Source organism: Astyanax mexicanus, chromosome 6 (genome assembly GCF_023375975.1).
Source record: "Astyanax mexicanus isolate ESR-SI-001 chromosome 6, AstMex3_surface, whole genome shotgun sequence".
NCBI classification, from domain to species: Eukaryota; Metazoa; Chordata; class Actinopteri; order Characiformes; family Acestrorhamphidae; genus Astyanax; species Astyanax mexicanus.
In genome coordinates, this window is record NC_064413.1 from 23,612,888 (window position 1) to 23,629,448 (window position 16,561).

At 36.6% G+C, this 16,561-nt stretch overlaps 1 protein-coding gene across 1 annotated transcript in view; it reads right to left on the reverse strand.

Moving 5' to 3' along the window:
- lama1 (laminin, alpha 1) overlaps positions 1-16,561 on the reverse strand; it is a 74,599-nt gene that overhangs the window by 24,361 nt on the left and 33,677 nt on the right. The window contains exons 17-36 of the mRNA XM_007232015.4: positions 15,894-16,021; positions 15,243-15,329; positions 14,432-14,643; positions 13,806-13,912; positions 12,979-13,159; positions 12,725-12,861; positions 12,054-12,287; positions 11,370-11,513; positions 8,606-8,788; positions 8,179-8,364; positions 6,922-7,049; positions 6,634-6,754; positions 5,335-5,475; positions 4,503-4,621; positions 3,240-3,326; positions 2,941-3,134; positions 1,630-1,772; positions 1,402-1,503; positions 1,203-1,314; positions 3-159 (exon numbers count right to left, since the gene is read on the reverse strand). Coding sequence (XP_007232077.3) covers positions 3-159; positions 1,203-1,314; positions 1,402-1,503; positions 1,630-1,772; positions 2,941-3,134; positions 3,240-3,326; positions 4,503-4,621; positions 5,335-5,475; positions 6,634-6,754; positions 6,922-7,049; positions 8,179-8,364; positions 8,606-8,788; positions 11,370-11,513; positions 12,054-12,287; positions 12,725-12,861; positions 12,979-13,159; positions 13,806-13,912; positions 14,432-14,643; positions 15,243-15,329; positions 15,894-16,021 — 2,903 coding nt within the window. The remainder of the gene's footprint in view (positions 1-2; positions 160-1,202; positions 1,315-1,401; positions 1,504-1,629; positions 1,773-2,940; positions 3,135-3,239; positions 3,327-4,502; positions 4,622-5,334; positions 5,476-6,633; positions 6,755-6,921; positions 7,050-8,178; positions 8,365-8,605; positions 8,789-11,369; positions 11,514-12,053; positions 12,288-12,724; positions 12,862-12,978; positions 13,160-13,805; positions 13,913-14,431; positions 14,644-15,242; positions 15,330-15,893; positions 16,022-16,561) is intronic.

Below are 16,561 nucleotides of genomic sequence, written 5' to 3' on the forward strand. Positions count from 1 at the left end.
ACCGGAGCTCATCATCTGCAGTGGTGTTTCTGCTGGACAGATCAATCGTCTTCATCTTCTCTATCAGAGCCATCATTTGCTCCATCAGTGTGGTGCTGTTTACTTCCTCCACCTCCTCCGTCAGGGTCATGTTGAGATTTCCCACATTCTCCTCGAGAACTAAACCAATCACAAGCAACCAACATGTTTAAATAGCCCTGATATCTTTAAAATTGTAAAGACTGGTCCTGGTTCTTTTTATTTCATTACATTTCTTTAAAAAACAAGCTAACAAAATAAAAAAACTAAATTAAAAGGGAGATAAAATAGAAAATAGGGATGTGCATTGGGAAAAAACCTGGTGATATGACACATATCACAATACAGAGCTTACAATTAAGACTGTAATATATATTGCTTTACAGTAAGCAATGCAATTTTTACAATGTTTCTTAAATCAAATTTTAGGAAAACTCTCATAGTATAAAACACAGTATCGTGCTTATAAAATACGTCTTCAGAAAAGTTTACTTCTTTCCTTGTAAAAGAAAAGTGCATTTAAGTATAGTTTTAAAAGTATATTTAACATGGAAAAGTACATACTTTTAGCATTAAAATGAATACATACCTAAATGCATACTAAATGTACTATTTTGAAACAACTTATGCAACTTCATCCAACACAAAAGCATTAGGTTGTGTTTTTTCATATATAACTTCTGCAAACCTAAGTAGACTTAAGTATGTGTTTTTATACATCATTTTTTTATCCACTTGAAGTGTATTGTAAATGTACTACTTTGCATTTTGATGCACATATTGTGTACACCCAAACACTACTGGAACAAAATAGACTAAAGTACAGTTTAAGCAGTATTTAATGCCACTACATATATGTTCGATTAATTCAACGTTTATTTTAAAGCTTATTGCTTAAAAACACATTTTAAGGAAATACAGTAAAATATAAAAATAGTATATTTAATGTCTTTTCACAAGGGTTATCCTATCAGAACTGTGGGATCTAACGATAGATCTAGTGGGCGAACTACTTCTGACACCAATCTTGACAGGCAAACTAATAATTAAAAACAGACACTGTGTTTAAATAAAAAAAAAACGTGTACAACAAATATTGTATTTAGTACACCCCTAATAGATGTACATATAAAATTGGGCTGTCCAATATCTACATTAGAAATGCTGTCATATCAGAGACCTACCTTGGATGGCAATGTGAATTTTGTCAATAACATCCAGAAGGTCTTTTCCTTTATTCACTCTCTCCTCAGAAGTTTGCAGAACATTTTCTCCTACAGCAGATATATTCTCAGCCTGGATGTGGAAAAATAGAGACCACAGATTTAAAGAAGATGACAAAGACTTTCAGCCAATAGATCAGAGATTAGATATAATTAAAACCTTCTGTTGAAGCTCATCCAGTTGTTTGTGGAGATCGGTAACATCCTCTTCTCTTTTGTTTATCAGCTGATTTGATGAGTTTCGCTCCAATGAGAATGCGGTCTAAACGGACAAAAGAGGTTGTTTTATAGAATACAACAAAAATAATACTTTGTGAGAATTGAGTTCATGCTTGCTTTTGTGCTGAAAAGTTGATTTAATTTTGAATCAAGGTAAGCAGGCACCTACCTGGAGCTCCTGAGTCTGGTTCTCCAGGCTGATCAGCAGGCTGTAGGGTGCCAGGATCACACCGCTGAGGTTCAAAGACTGGATGGAGGCCTCGACTGCATCCACATCATCCAGCAGCAGGCCAGTACACCCATCATCACATGCTGGAGAAAGCAGACATTAGCTAGTATGAAGCTCTTTACTATGCCATCCATCATAAAGGGAGATGAAAGGCCTTTTTAGAGCTGCTTATGTTTACATAACAACTTAATGATAAGCCATTAAATCAGCCGAGCATTTAATTGAACATAAGTGGTAAAGATCTAGATTTAAATAGCGACAACATGAAAGCGTTTTGTAAAATAAGTTCATTAAGAGAAACAATGAACTATAAAATACATGTTTACACACTGTTGCCTCACATTAGAGTCATTATAGTGGAAAGATAATTAAAACCTATGGGTAGAATATGAGCGTATGGTTGTGACTGAAATGGATCCATGTTTGCTTTTTAGGGCTCTATTAAGGATGTAAAGTGGAATTCTATTGTGATTTTAAGACCACTATAGACTCTCACGATGCACTTATAATATATTGTAAACTTCGTAGCTCCTTACATGAGCTGAATGTGGAACAAAATTAATTGTGAGTTTCGTTATTGAGGCAACAGAGCTGCCAGATTATAAGGTGCACTATCAATTTTATGGCGCACCAGATTATAAAGTGCATTTTATGCGGCACTAGTAAGGAACAGGGGTGTCGCCATGTTTCCCTTCTAATTCAGCAGGTCTCGCCACTGGGTGGAGAGACCTGTAAAGCTAAGCTAAGTTAAGCAAACAAAAATGTAATTCTTAAAAAAAAGTTTTAGACAAGTCAGACAAGTCAAACAAGCGCTGGATGTAATTCTACACAGATTTCTCTTCTGAAAACTGTTTATTTTGCGGAGTGAAGTGCTTTCGTTTATTTACAGTAAGCTTAGATTTCCATGTTTCCACTAAAGCCAGGGTTAGCAGCAGACTACAGGTCAATAATACTAATCTCTGAATGGTAAAAGAGCTAGCGCTTGGTGCGGTTAGCAGCTAATGCTTATACTGCTGGAGAACTAAACTGAAACTCCTGTATAACGCTGTACTTCAGCAGAGTGTCTTTACTGCTCCTTACAACCTGACTGGTAAAATTCATACATAAGGCGCACCAAATTATTGGTCTCTCTCTATAAAGTTTAATTCTAAGCAGGGATTAAGGATCCATTTGGGTCCATTGCAGTAGGTGTACATTAGGGCGTGTATGAAGTAAAAGAGGGTGTGTCTGAGTGTTTTTTAGGATACTCACACAAACACTGGTCATTGGAGAGGACATGTCTATCTTCGCACTGGTCACACAGGTGACCCCTGACCCCGGCCTTGCACTCACACTTTCCTGTTTGTGAGTCACACACTGGGTGCAGGGAGCCAGATTCTGTGCACTGGCACACCTCGCACTTCCCGCCTGGCTCTGAAGGGTTACCATAGTAACCCAGTGAACACCTGCAGGAGGAGAGAGTGTGAACCTCGGTACACTGTATTCCCATAAATTCACAATTGTGCTCAAACTAAGCGTGTGCGAGTGTCTGAGCACAGACCCAAGCCTACCTCTCACAGTAGCGTCCCTCATAACCCGGCTTACAGGCATCACAGCGGAAATCACCAACACCCTCCAGCACACAGGTGGGGCTGAAACTGCACAAATACACACAAATAACAGACAATCAGCATCCCTTTTATACCTTCCAAAGGCTGCACATGCTCAAGTGAAGAGCTTATTGTTGTCATTACATCTGTGTAAATATAAAGTATCACAGTATGTCTACACTATTAAACACTGTTTATGAAAGAATTTCACAAATAATGCATCAATAGAAAAGCTCAGAAATATATATTTGTTTTTTACAATACTGGTAAGCCCTTGTGCTGTATTGTTTTCACACATGTTTAGTAATCAGTAGCTACAGGCCGACTGAGTGTTTTTTTAATTATACCAGTGAGGACGAGATTTTTTAATAATAGATTAGGAAAGGTTTTTCAAAAGCTGCCATTTTTGCACCAGGAGTGGCATAAAGTTATCCAAAAGCAGTGTGTAAGACTGGTGGAGGAGAACATGCCAAGATGCATAAAAACCAGGGTTATTAAACTAAATATTGATTTCTGGACTTTATTATTCCAGCCCAGAATTTAGGAGAAATGTTGTCTGTAGTTTCTAGAACAAAACAATGTTTGATGTTCATTTTACTCAAACATATACCTATAAATAGCAAAATCAGTGAAACTGATTCAGAAACTGAAGTGGTCTCCTAATTGGTTCCAGAGATGAATTTATAACGTTGTAATGATATATTTATTGAAAAAAGTCAAGAAATTCAAAGAAAGTCAAAAGTGCAAAAGCTAAACTTAAAGTTTTACACCTGTTTATTTAAAAAAAATAATTACCTTCCGATTTATATTTTGTGGAAGTTATTGTCAAGCATACAGTAGTTTTTGAAGCAAGAAATACACAGAAGCTTTAGATGTTTCTAAAATGGCCCTGAAGTTGTAATACATTATTGGATTACTTCCAGTACTAAATTGACTAAATTGACTGTATGTACAAATCTACAGTGTGTTCTATCATATGATCAGCTAATGTTGCTCCCAAACATACTAATCTTAGATTAAACATCTAAAATACACTTTACTGTTTATTTTACAAAATCTGTAGTGCATTGTATATGTAGCTCAATATAAACAAAGCACTTAATTACATACAGTAAAAACAATTATGGTATATAAAAGAAATAGCATAACAATATCATGTTTAACTGAAACTATGTCCTTTACAGATCCAGTGTTAAGCTGAGTAGTGTCAGTAGTAGGAATTACCTGTTGCTGTGCAGTGGACAGGCACACAGTGAGCAGTCACTGATGGAACCCTTCACCTGACCGTAATAACCCGGAGCGCACACGTTACAGTTCTCCCCTGTAGTGTTGTGCTGGCAGCCCTGGTTATAATGAGAAAACAGATTAAAACAGTACAATGCAGTTACAGTCAAAATATTTAAATTTTAATTTTAAATATAGTCAAGAATGATTCCTATTCATAATGGGCAGCAAAGCATTCAAAGGGTCAGAGAATACTGATTTATGAACCAAGAAACAAACCTGTAGATTTATTATAGATCCTAATAATGAACTAACCATAAAGGCCTCAATAAGGTGGATAAGGTTATCATATTTTTTACACTATAAGGAGCACTTAAAATCCTTTAATTTACCCAAAAATCATCAGTGTGCCTTATAATTCAGTGCACCTTATGTATGAATTTTACCATTCAGGTTGTAAGAAGCAGTAAAGCCACTCCCCTGAAGTACAGCGTTATACAGGACAGGAGTTTCAGTTTAGTTCTCCAGCACCAGGGCTGGAGCAGCATTAGCTGCAAACAGACGTTCGTTGATAGTGCACCTTATAATCCGGTGTGCCTCAAAAAAAAAACGAAATTGGATCTGGAAAAGCCTTGAAGCTACACACACAAGCAGAGATTAGTCCAATCAATAGTCATTCCAAAATCCAGAGACAAAATTTTTGAGGTCAAGAGAAGATTTCCTCTTTTTTAAGTTAAATAGACTAGGAATATAGAGTAAATCTTGAGACAGTGTGCTCTGGTCTTAAGGCAGTACAATCCAGATGTATACAATATGAAGAAATTTGTCTCACCAGGCATTTGCCCGTGTCCAGGTCACACGCCAGGCTGTGGTTGTTGCACTTGCAGGGCACACAGGGTTGCATCATAGGCCTTTTCATACCCTTCATATTCAGCTCCGATACATGCTGTCTGTAGTACCCAGGAGCACACTCCTACAACAAACACACACACACAAACAAACACTGTTAAAGACAGAGACACGCCCACTTCATATTCATAAACAGGTTTCTAAATACCATCATTATCACTCCTCCTACACTGCCACAACCAACCTTCAGTTAGCTTTTTGTTCGATGCCATGCAGAGATAAATGTTGTAAATATAGCTTTTGTGGTATAATCTGAGCTAAGTGTTGCCTTCAGTTGCTTCATTGGCACTTTTTACGCTGCATGATAACTACTCTGTTTTTAGGCCCATTTGTTGCCTAGTATCTAGAATCTGGAACCTTTAGTAGCTGTTGTAGTTTGTAGTTCCATTTAGCACAAACTAGCCATTCTTAAAAATTTTACCCCTTAACAGGCCAGGATTTTTTTTCAATTTTCTGCCTAAAATAATAACACTGAGGATTTCTATTTAAGCTTTCAAAGAACGTTACTGAATATTACAATCGTAATTGTAATAGAAAGTATAGAAAAATAATCAAATAAATCTGCTAGAGTCAAAATATAATGAATAAAATCGTACAATTGGCTCTTTCCTGAACTTTATTTTAAAATGAATACACATCCTGAATACAAATGAAACAGTTCATGACTTCCAAACCTTTAGTTTCATTATGTTTGTGTAGTTTTTACATCTATTTTTTAAACACGCAGAATTTGGGTTGGTTCCTGTTACTGGTCTGAAATTATTAGGTGAAGTAGAGAGAAAACATGCAGCTTCTCCAAGTGTCCTGTAGAAGATTTCAAAACCCTCAAATTTTCAGAATGTAAATAACTTTTTTTACTTTAGAGATTATGAGTTTTGTATTATCTATACCTGTGTAGCTTGTAGATGGGTCAAGGCATGTTAATAGGTTAAACTACAGTACTAATCACATATATGTTTACATTTCATTCACAGTGACAGAATGTAAAATTACAGCATGGTCTTTTGAAAATTTACAAACTTTTCTTTGGAATGCCTGATAAAAGAGTTCAACGAAAGCTGCACCATTACCAGCTACAGTGAATATTAAATTGAACCAGGTGCCAGGCACCAAAAAGCAAGCCGACTTGAGTAGTGCAGGTACCATGCAGAACAAATATATACCAAAACACTGACCACAGATTAGAAGTATAATTGTGTAAGAGAAGAAACGATGGCGATACCTGGCAGGACAAACCGGCGTATCCTGGAGGGCATTCACAGGCCTCTACCAGCCTGGCCTCTGGCGTGCCCTCGGGTGCCTCATCTGCCTCCACGGCTGTATCCATGGAGATATTTGAGATTCTGGTGTAAAAAGAAAAAAAAAATCATTAGAACTACAGTCAAAACAAGTAGAAATTTGCAGCATGTATAAAAATAAGAGATAATTTGCCATCAGAACCAAAATATTAATATGTAACTTAATAAGAATAAGAAGTGTAATCAGACAGGTCTCTGGTCAGGGTGCTGACCTGCTTTGTTGGAGTCCAGTTCCGTATGAAGCTTTGATGAAGATGTATTCCACATTGCTCAGGATAGACATAAAATCTGCGTGGCTCACAGCTTTCTCAGACACTGCGTTGAAGTACTTCCACTTGTGCTGTTCAGGAAAAGAAAGATTACTGATTAACACTCAGCTTCAGATTGTTCCTCAGAAAATACCTATTTAAAGCTAAATCAGCCTGCTGATTCTCTACTAGACTTTCATTTATACTATATATATATATATATATATATATATATATATATATATATATATATATATATATCAAACATTTAATGCAGAAGGGACTGAGTATATATATATACCTATTTATATCTTTCTAGAGATTATGTCTGTGATTAAATCAAATTTTCATTCAGGTAAAAACACTGCCAGTTTTGTTAAAGAAGCATTTTGTGAAAACTGGTATTTCTTTCCTTTCGGGTAGTGTGGCACTTAAAGAGCACACTTTATACATGCATTTCTGGACAAACTGAAAGAGACAGAAACTTCACAAAAAGTGAAAGAAGCATATGGACTGACTTACACAGATTAATATTACAATTAAAATCCATTTTTAGCAATGTTATTCACTTCTCTCAAGCTCCACTAGAGATACAAAGTGCAGTTACGTAGCTGCAGGGTGAGCTTGGAACAGCAACAACAATTTCCATGTTATAACAAATTACAATGATTTTGAAGCTGCTATTTTAAGTAGAAATACAACACAAATGTTGCTTTAACAGCATCTTGGACATTGTATGTAACATAAATAGACAACTAGAAATGGACTTTGTCGAAATGACTCAACAAAACCTTGCATAAAAACTGTCCTTATCGAATATTTTAGTTTTCAAAAATACAAAATAACCTGTATTTTGCTTTTGTTTATTAGTGTACGAAGTGTACGAAGAGTAAAAAAAAAATCAGATTTTGGTAAAATATGGGCCCATTGTTACTGGATTATAGTAATCTTCCAAAATACATTATATTTCAGCATTGTTGCTGACCATGTGCATCATTTTATGGCCGCAATTCAACTAATCCATCTTTTATTGGTTACAGCGCAATAATGCTGCATGTCACAAAGCAGATGTTTTTTTTTAAACTTTTTTTTTTTCTGAAAGTTTTTTCTTCTCTTCTGAAAGAAAAAAGGGAGATCCTGCACAGTATTAGTGTAGCATTTCTAATTAGATACACAGCAATGAAAGCTTTGTTATAAGTGCGAGTAAGGGTTACTCCTAACCTCAGTCAGAGGGACACGCTGGGTGGTGCGGATGCTGTTCTCTGGAGCAGGCATGTCCATGTAAATAACCAGTTTCTTTAGATGGCCTCCTCTTATCAGAACCTGTGGCTCGTAATTGGACAGACCTGATCCATCCAGAGCAGCAAAAGCTACAGAATACGAGAGATCGCCTCCATAGGACAACAGCTATGAGGAAAAATAACAGGTATTTTATTTACTTGCTGTTTCCAATAGAATTTTACAATATAATAGAAATTATACACAACAATGCATCTATTTCAGACCATTAAACATGTTCATTATTAAAACAAGTAAAACATAATATTAGTAAAACAACAGCATAAATTAGTTAACCAATAAAACAATCAAAGGTCATCATTATTTAGTGAACTGCTTTCAGTCCGTGACGTCCAGTGCATGGTATTACCTTGCTGCCCTGGAAACGCTGAGGCAGTCTCCAGTAATAAGGCCCAGTGAGTGAGGAGGCACTTTGGAGCTGAGTCACATCCAGCAGCATTTCTCCCTCTGTGTGATACACACCCTCCAGCGTCCCCTTCAGGTCACTCTGACTCACTACATGCAGACGCTCAGCCTCAGGACCCACAGTGATCTAACAGGAAAAATAGATTTCATGATTTTAGATGTGCATTCTAAGCTGAGCTGAGCTGTTTATTTTAACTGTTGTAATAACATATAGTTTATTTTCCAAAAAAAATCCAATAATACTGCAGTTTTTGTTTCCATGGCTGTCAGATTTAAATCACCCTTCAGCATGTGTATATCAGTGTGGACTATGGTATATGATTTTGGAAAAAAAATGACATTGCAATATTGATATCTGTTTCTGTCATCTACATAGCAATTAGGCAAGGCAAATTTGTTTATATAGAACCTTTCATACACAATAGTCATTCAAAGCACTTTACAAATTAGAAAATACAAAGAGATGCATAAAAATGGAAATAAAAATAAGAATAAAGCATGAATAAAACATGATTCAAATATAATTAAAATGAACTAAATTAATTAAAGTGCAGGGGGTGTGCAATATCGTCTCATTCACAACAATAGCACAATCATATTTGAAAAGATAGAAAAAATACAAATCTTGATAATAGCATTAGTATTGTGTTATGTTGTTTATAAAATATTTTTATTTTATAAAAATGTATTGTTTCTACTGAAGGTTTGAAGCTGTTATACTATATACTATATACTATATATATAAAACTTTAACATTTATTTTATTTGTTTTAGTATATCAGTAGTATATTCTTGAACAAATATTTTTAGCATTTTGTCTTTTTACCAAAAATATTATTATTGGAAAAAATACCCTGAAGTATCATGAAATTATTTTAGGACCCAATCACTCCTAATTAGGGCTACTAAGAAATGTATTGTTTTCTGTATTACAATATTTACAAAATACAGGATTTCTTTTTACCAAACTTCACTAGAGGTCAGTAATGCAAAATTTTCAAGATATGAATAATGCACGTTATGTAGCCAAAATGTAAATAAAATAAATTAATGGGCAGATATAATCTATTTCTTATTGAAATGTCAGGGAAAATGGGACAAATTAGTGTGATTTTTCCTTTTTGAAGCAGTATCAAGCATTAAAAAAATTAGCCCCCATTGCGAAAATCTACATAGAAATTTGGCTTTTACAACTATATAAATTTATAAATGTCATTTATTAACTGCATCGATTTATTAACTGCATCGACTGCATCGAAACGAATGCAGCCTTCCTGAAGTATGTAACTGTATCTACTTTATATTCTATTCCTCCTCTACAAAGCATCCTCAGCGCTAAGCCTGTTCACTGTATCTAAAGCTACTCAAAGTTCTCTCATATGACTCACTAAGATCCTTCCACTGGCTTCCTCCTGCAGCAAGCATCAAAATACACACCTTACACGCATTCTTTAAAAGCCTAGAAGTCTTCAGACCCACACTACCTACTACGTTACAACTCAGAGCTACAACCTGCCACTGAATCTTATCATGGCGGACTTCAGGCCACCTGGCACGTTCGTTCTTATCAATTTAAAAATATATAAAAAATATCTTCCTAGCAAGGCGTTCTTTTTGTTTTGGCTACATGACTTATAGGCACAGACAAATAATAATAAAAAAACAAGGTCATATCCTTCAGACAGGCACAAATGGAACAGTGCTTATCTTCAGGGCCACTGCAGATGGGGCTGCCATTCTGCTTCTCTCCATACTGTACCCACTTTCCACTAATTAATACTACATTACTGCTGTTCCCCACAGTCTTCCCTCATTACACTCGTTTCAGTGTTTGAAGTACAGATGGGCTGTGACTGTACTCCAGCCAAACTGGAAGTCTGCAGGTGCTTCACACAGTCTCTACTTGAGGCTTCACCCCTAAATCCATAAACAATGGCCCTCACAGTTACACTCAGTCAGTGTTTGGCTCTTTTTTCCAATTCTAGCAGGAAGTGTTTCATTGCTCTGATTTATTAATCATTAATAAAGTTTGTTTAAATCTGAAGGTGTCAATTAAAGTCTCAATTTTGAATTGTTAAGAAATAAATATACCACAGTTAGTCCCGACCCTGCAGTGTGATTGGCTGAGAGGCGATGAGTGACGTTATCAGCCAGTAATGCACTGTAACCGAATTTCTCCATGTATTACTCCACCACATACAGGTATCCTAGCAAAGATTCAGCGCTTACAAGCCAAACAGCACAGCTACAACAATGCAGCAATGTATCTATGATCGTATCTTCTCATGTCATTGCTTAAATATAGTTTTCCAGACAGGGATTAGGCCTGTCATAGTTCCATTTAAAATACGATGAAATCCTACACTAGGTTTAGTCCATGTATGGGAAACTGCAAACCCTTAGACAAACCCTGAATATTTTATTTATTTATTTATTTATTTATGTATGTAAGTCTGAATTCCACTTATGTGCAAGTAGCTCATTTAAACAGGTATGCACAATTTATTTACATTGGAATAATAATATAATAATATATTGCCGTCATACAAAAATTATTTTTTGCTGCTTTTTAAATCAGGCAGAAATTAACCAATAGAAATGAGCCAAAATGACATTTACAAAATAATACAATGTGTAAAATATGATATGATGTAAATATAATATAATAATGATGTAATGCTGGAAACTAAAAAAAGATGTGCACTCACAGGCACTCTGACCAGTCCGCCAAGCTCCTCACACACAGTCGAGACCCCAAAACAGAAACAGGGGCTGCAGCCGGATGGATTTTGGCCCCAGAGACCAAAAGTACCGGTCTTACACTCATCACAACCGCCTCCACCAACATTATCCTGAGAGAGTCAGATAGACATTAAAAACATATAAATATATATAATGCATATACAATAATACACATAACCACAGACAATTTTACATGTGAGAAAATAAGTACCAGTATGTAAATACATAAATAAATCATCAATAATATTACATTTAATAATATTTTACAAAAGATTAACACACAAACTACACAAACTGTCCTCATTCCGTAATGTGGTACCATTACTCTACCAGTAAAAATATCTCAATTTTTTGAAAAAACAACAGAGACCCTGTTTTAAACCCATAATGAGCATTCCATCTGGAAAAAAATAGCTACGCTAAGCTAAGAAAATTAAAATAGCTAAGCTAAGCTAAGCTAACAATATTGTTTTAAATAATATTTAAAAATAATATACATTTATATTGATTTTTAAATATTGTTGTTATGTTAAGAAATATTTATTGCATTGTAACCCAATGAATCTATTCTATCAGTGTTTCACAGGTGGCAGGAAATCATCATTATACAGTATAATGATTATCTAGAACTGATCACTTGCTCACAGTACCTTGCACACACACTGTCCATGGTCCTCACATCCACACACTTCCAGCTCATCATCACAGAAGTCTTCACGGGTGCCGTTAGTGTTGCAGTTGCATGCAGTGCACTCTGGGAACTTCCTGTAGCCTAAAGCGCAGCGGTCGCATTTCTGGGACGCAAAGTGTGGTCTGCACGCACACTGACCATTTAGCAGATCACACTGAGACGAGTTAGAGCCATCCACACTGCACTCACATGGCTGCAGAGACAAACACACAGGCAGATGCATCGTGAATTGTTGTCAGTTTGTCTGATTTTGCTATTTATAGGTATATGTTTGAGTAAAATGATTATTATTCTATAAACTACGGACAGCATTAAAGTTTTAGGAGATCAGAAATCAAAATTTGGTGGAATAACCTTGGATTTTAATCAAATTGTTAATGCACCTTGGCATGTTCTCCTCCACCAGTCTTACACACTGCTTTTGGATAACTTAATGCCACTCCTGGTGCAATAATTCAAGCAGTTCAGCTTGGTTTGATGGTTTGTGATCATCCATCTTCCTCTTGATTATATTTCAGAGGTTTTCAATTTGGTAAAATCAAACAAACTCATCATTTTTAAGTAGTCTCTTATTTTTGCTGTATGTGTGTGGGTGAAAGTGAATGTGTGTGTAGTTTTGATCTATGTTACCTTGCATCCGGTTACTGCATCGTGACCCCAGTGATCTTCCTCACACACTTCACATTTCTCTCCTCTGGTATGTGGTGGACAGATACACTCTCCAGTCTCAGCGTTACAGTTTCCGTGTGTGTGAGCGCAGTCACAAGCTGCACATTGAAAGTTTACATTAGTTGGGTGAGCACAACTTACAGTTATTCTGCATTGGACTATGTATACTCAGTAAGCAAAGACAACAGATAGAACTACAGAACGTGAACACTTACGTGTGCAGCCGCCATCTGTGAAGTTGTAAAAGCCGTGCTGGCAGCGATCACATTTAGCACCTGATACACCGGCAATACACTGACACTGTCCGTCTTCCTCACACGCTTCTGAGACTGACCCAGACTGACTGCATTCACATGGTCTGCACCCATCACCACTGTTAATGCCATGGAACCCAACCTGGTCAACACAAAAACAACTCATTAGCTACACATCCTCAACATGTATTATCTTGGTTCTGTTATTAAGATGATAGAGATGACACTGCTTCAATAGCAAGTATTAGTATGATATCAGTTAAATATAGATCTTGATTTTTTTTTTTTAACCCTATCTGGAGGGGATTAATTTTTCAGGGGGACGTCTGTGAAAAAATATTCCACACTTCTACTGAGTGATTAAAATCTTGCATCAGGACTGCTATTGGAAAAACAGGAGAACTAGTGAGATTTTGGCGTTCAGTAGCTCCTCCATTTCCACTTGCTGTTGTGTTTACATGGATCTTCATGGAAATGTGCGCCCAAAGTGTAATTACAGTGCGTAGCAGCGGACAATTAGCTATTTTATTAAACACAAGGTGAAGAAACTCAGAGTCCGGACCAAAATTATCTTGGAACCACAGAGTTCAGCGAAAAACAGTAGATAATTCAGTCTGTAATTTTCTCAGAGAATGTCTGAGAAAAACACATAAATGGTCGTTCCAGACGGGAATAAAATCACATAGGACCCCTCAAAAAAAAAGAAGAAAAAATTACCCCAGGACCCCCTGAGAAACTAATCCCGTACAAATAGGGCTTTAGAGTAATAATAAGAGTTCTGTTATTACCTGACAGCGGTCACACTTGTCTCCCACCACATTGGCCCTACAGTCGCACTGTCCAGTTATAATGTTACAAACACTGGAGACTGATCCGTTTGCATGGCAGCCGCAAGCTAAAGACAATAAAAATATGAAAAAACATCAAATTACAACACATCTGCATGAGAAAATGGAGGCAAAGACATGTAATACCAGCATGTTCCACTAGATGTCCCTATTCACATATTTTTATAGTATTTATTCACTGTCGTTGCTGTGTTTCAGCAGAGGATTATACATTAATATATATTAATATATCGTTGCTGTCTAATGAAAATCATCTTCTAAACAGCTACTTTACAGGGGAGAGATAAAACTTACTTATCAATTAAAAAATAGTTTATTTCAGGTCCATTTATTCAAGAAATTTTGACCCAGCGTAAGGCACAGTTGGTTTAAATTATGTATGTAATTATGTAGTAAAATGGTCAAAAATGCAGTTACTTCTTTTTCCACATCAGAGAGTGACGATATTTCGTAAATAAAATCTACAAATGTTCTGTGATTGATAAACCATGTGATGTTTACACTGTCAAAAACAAAAAAAATCAGATCCATTGATCATAAAAAGTCAAGCTCTTTTATACTCATACCCTGGCAGTCCTTAGCTGTCACAGCATCTCCAAAGTATCCGTCCTCGCAGCGTTCACAGTGTCGGCCCGAGGTGTGTCCCACACACTTCAGACACTCGCCAGTTACAGCATCACAGTGGCCCGGCTCTGACGGGTCCACGTTACCGTTACACTCGCACACAGAACACTTCTGTCCCGCGACAGTGGGGTTCCCGTAATATCCATTAGCACACCTGCAGCAGACATGAAGGAGAGAGAACACCCATTAACAAAATAACAAGCTTTCAGAAGAAAACCAAGAGCCTTGCTGAATGAAAAAAGTACAAAGTGAAGATTTGTGAGAGGAGTGTGAATTATTTATTCTTTTCTTCCCATTTTCTCCCCAATATACATGGCCAATTACCCAACCCAATCATTAGGACTCCCCCTATCACTAGGTGGGTGAAGACTAGCACATGATGTAGCATTACTGAATAGCATCACAGCACCCTCGGAGGAAAGTGCAGCGACTCGGCTCCGATACATCAGCTCACAGATGCCTTGTACTGATCAACATCACCCTTTGGAGTGATTTGAGGAGAGAGAGCCGTCAACAAACCCAGAGAGAGCAAGCCAATTGTGCGCTCTCTGGGCTCCGATAGTCGATGGGAAGCTACATAAACAGGATTCGAATCAGTGATCTTCTGATCATAGTGGCAGCACTTAGCCCGCTGGACCACTTGGAGCCGCAGGAGTGTGATTTTATTATGATTTTGTTTTATAATATATTGGGGATGATTTAAGTCATTTCAGTCTATTTATTTATGATCTGTCAGACATGAACACACTATACCTCTCACACTTTGTCCCTGTGTATCCTTGCTCACACTGGTCACACATGATTTCTCCAGGACCTTGTAGAGAACAGGTAGGGCTGAAGCTGCAAACCCAAACAGGAAAAAAAACAGTCCAGTATATAAATATTTTTCAGCATTTTGCACATAGACAGTAGGCACTATGGTGGATAGTATGACATGATACATTAAGATAAAGTCTTTAATAAAAATATTATTTTCAGTGGCTGTATGTTTAATTACTTTAAACGCTATAATAAAATATGGATAAATCAAGTTTCACTGTAATAAAATGAATTTTGTGAGAATACTGTTTAACATGATAAATACTTTAAAGTTTTTATACATGTATTTTTTTTAGAGTACTAATAATCTTATTTATTTATGCACTCATTTTAATTGTTTTATTATTATTTAAAAAAAAAAATTGCCAATTCTATTTATTCTAAATATTATTGTAATGCATTTGTGTCCTATCGTCCAGCCCTGGCCTGCAGTCCTGCAGTCTTAACATTCTCAGCTCACTCACTTCCGGGTTGAATCCAAGCCCACAAATTCCACAAAGCTGAGAGCTGACTGCATAATAGCACTCACACACACACACACAAACACACACACACAAACACACACAAACACACACACTAACTCACTTGTTAGACGCCAGTGTCAGCGGGCAGGCGCATCGCTGGCAGTCTTCTGCGGTGCCCTCTGTGGGGTCACCATAGTAACCTGGCAGGCACTGGTCACAGTGGGGTCCTGTAGTGTTGTGAGAGCAACCCTTGGGGGAGAAACACACTTTCAGTATTTTGCAAACCACAGACACACATACTCAATCTCATACAGGCACACAATCACATCACAGGGCTAGTCTGCACACTATTTCAAATGGACTATTTAGGCATTATAAATTAATAGATGCAAATGTTTATCACTTTAACTTAAGCTTTGAAAGACATTTAATTAAGAAATACTCATGAAATTAAAAAAAAGGTTTTACCCTAATACAAATAAACACCAAATGTATTAGGGCTAGGGGTGGGCGATATGGCTCTAAAATAGTATCACTATATTTCACTGTATTTTCGCAATAACGATACTTTTCACGATATGACAAAACACTTAAGTTAAAAAAATATTTCAAGAATACACTACTGCAACAAAATGTTAAAAAATTGTCAAATGTCAAAAATTAAGTTTTATTATTGAATTTGATATGACACTAGGGCTGGGGCGGTATTGATTTTTTATAACCGCGGTAAAAAACTGACGCATCACCGCGATATTGCGGTTAACCGCGAGACCCCAAAACACCCCCCCC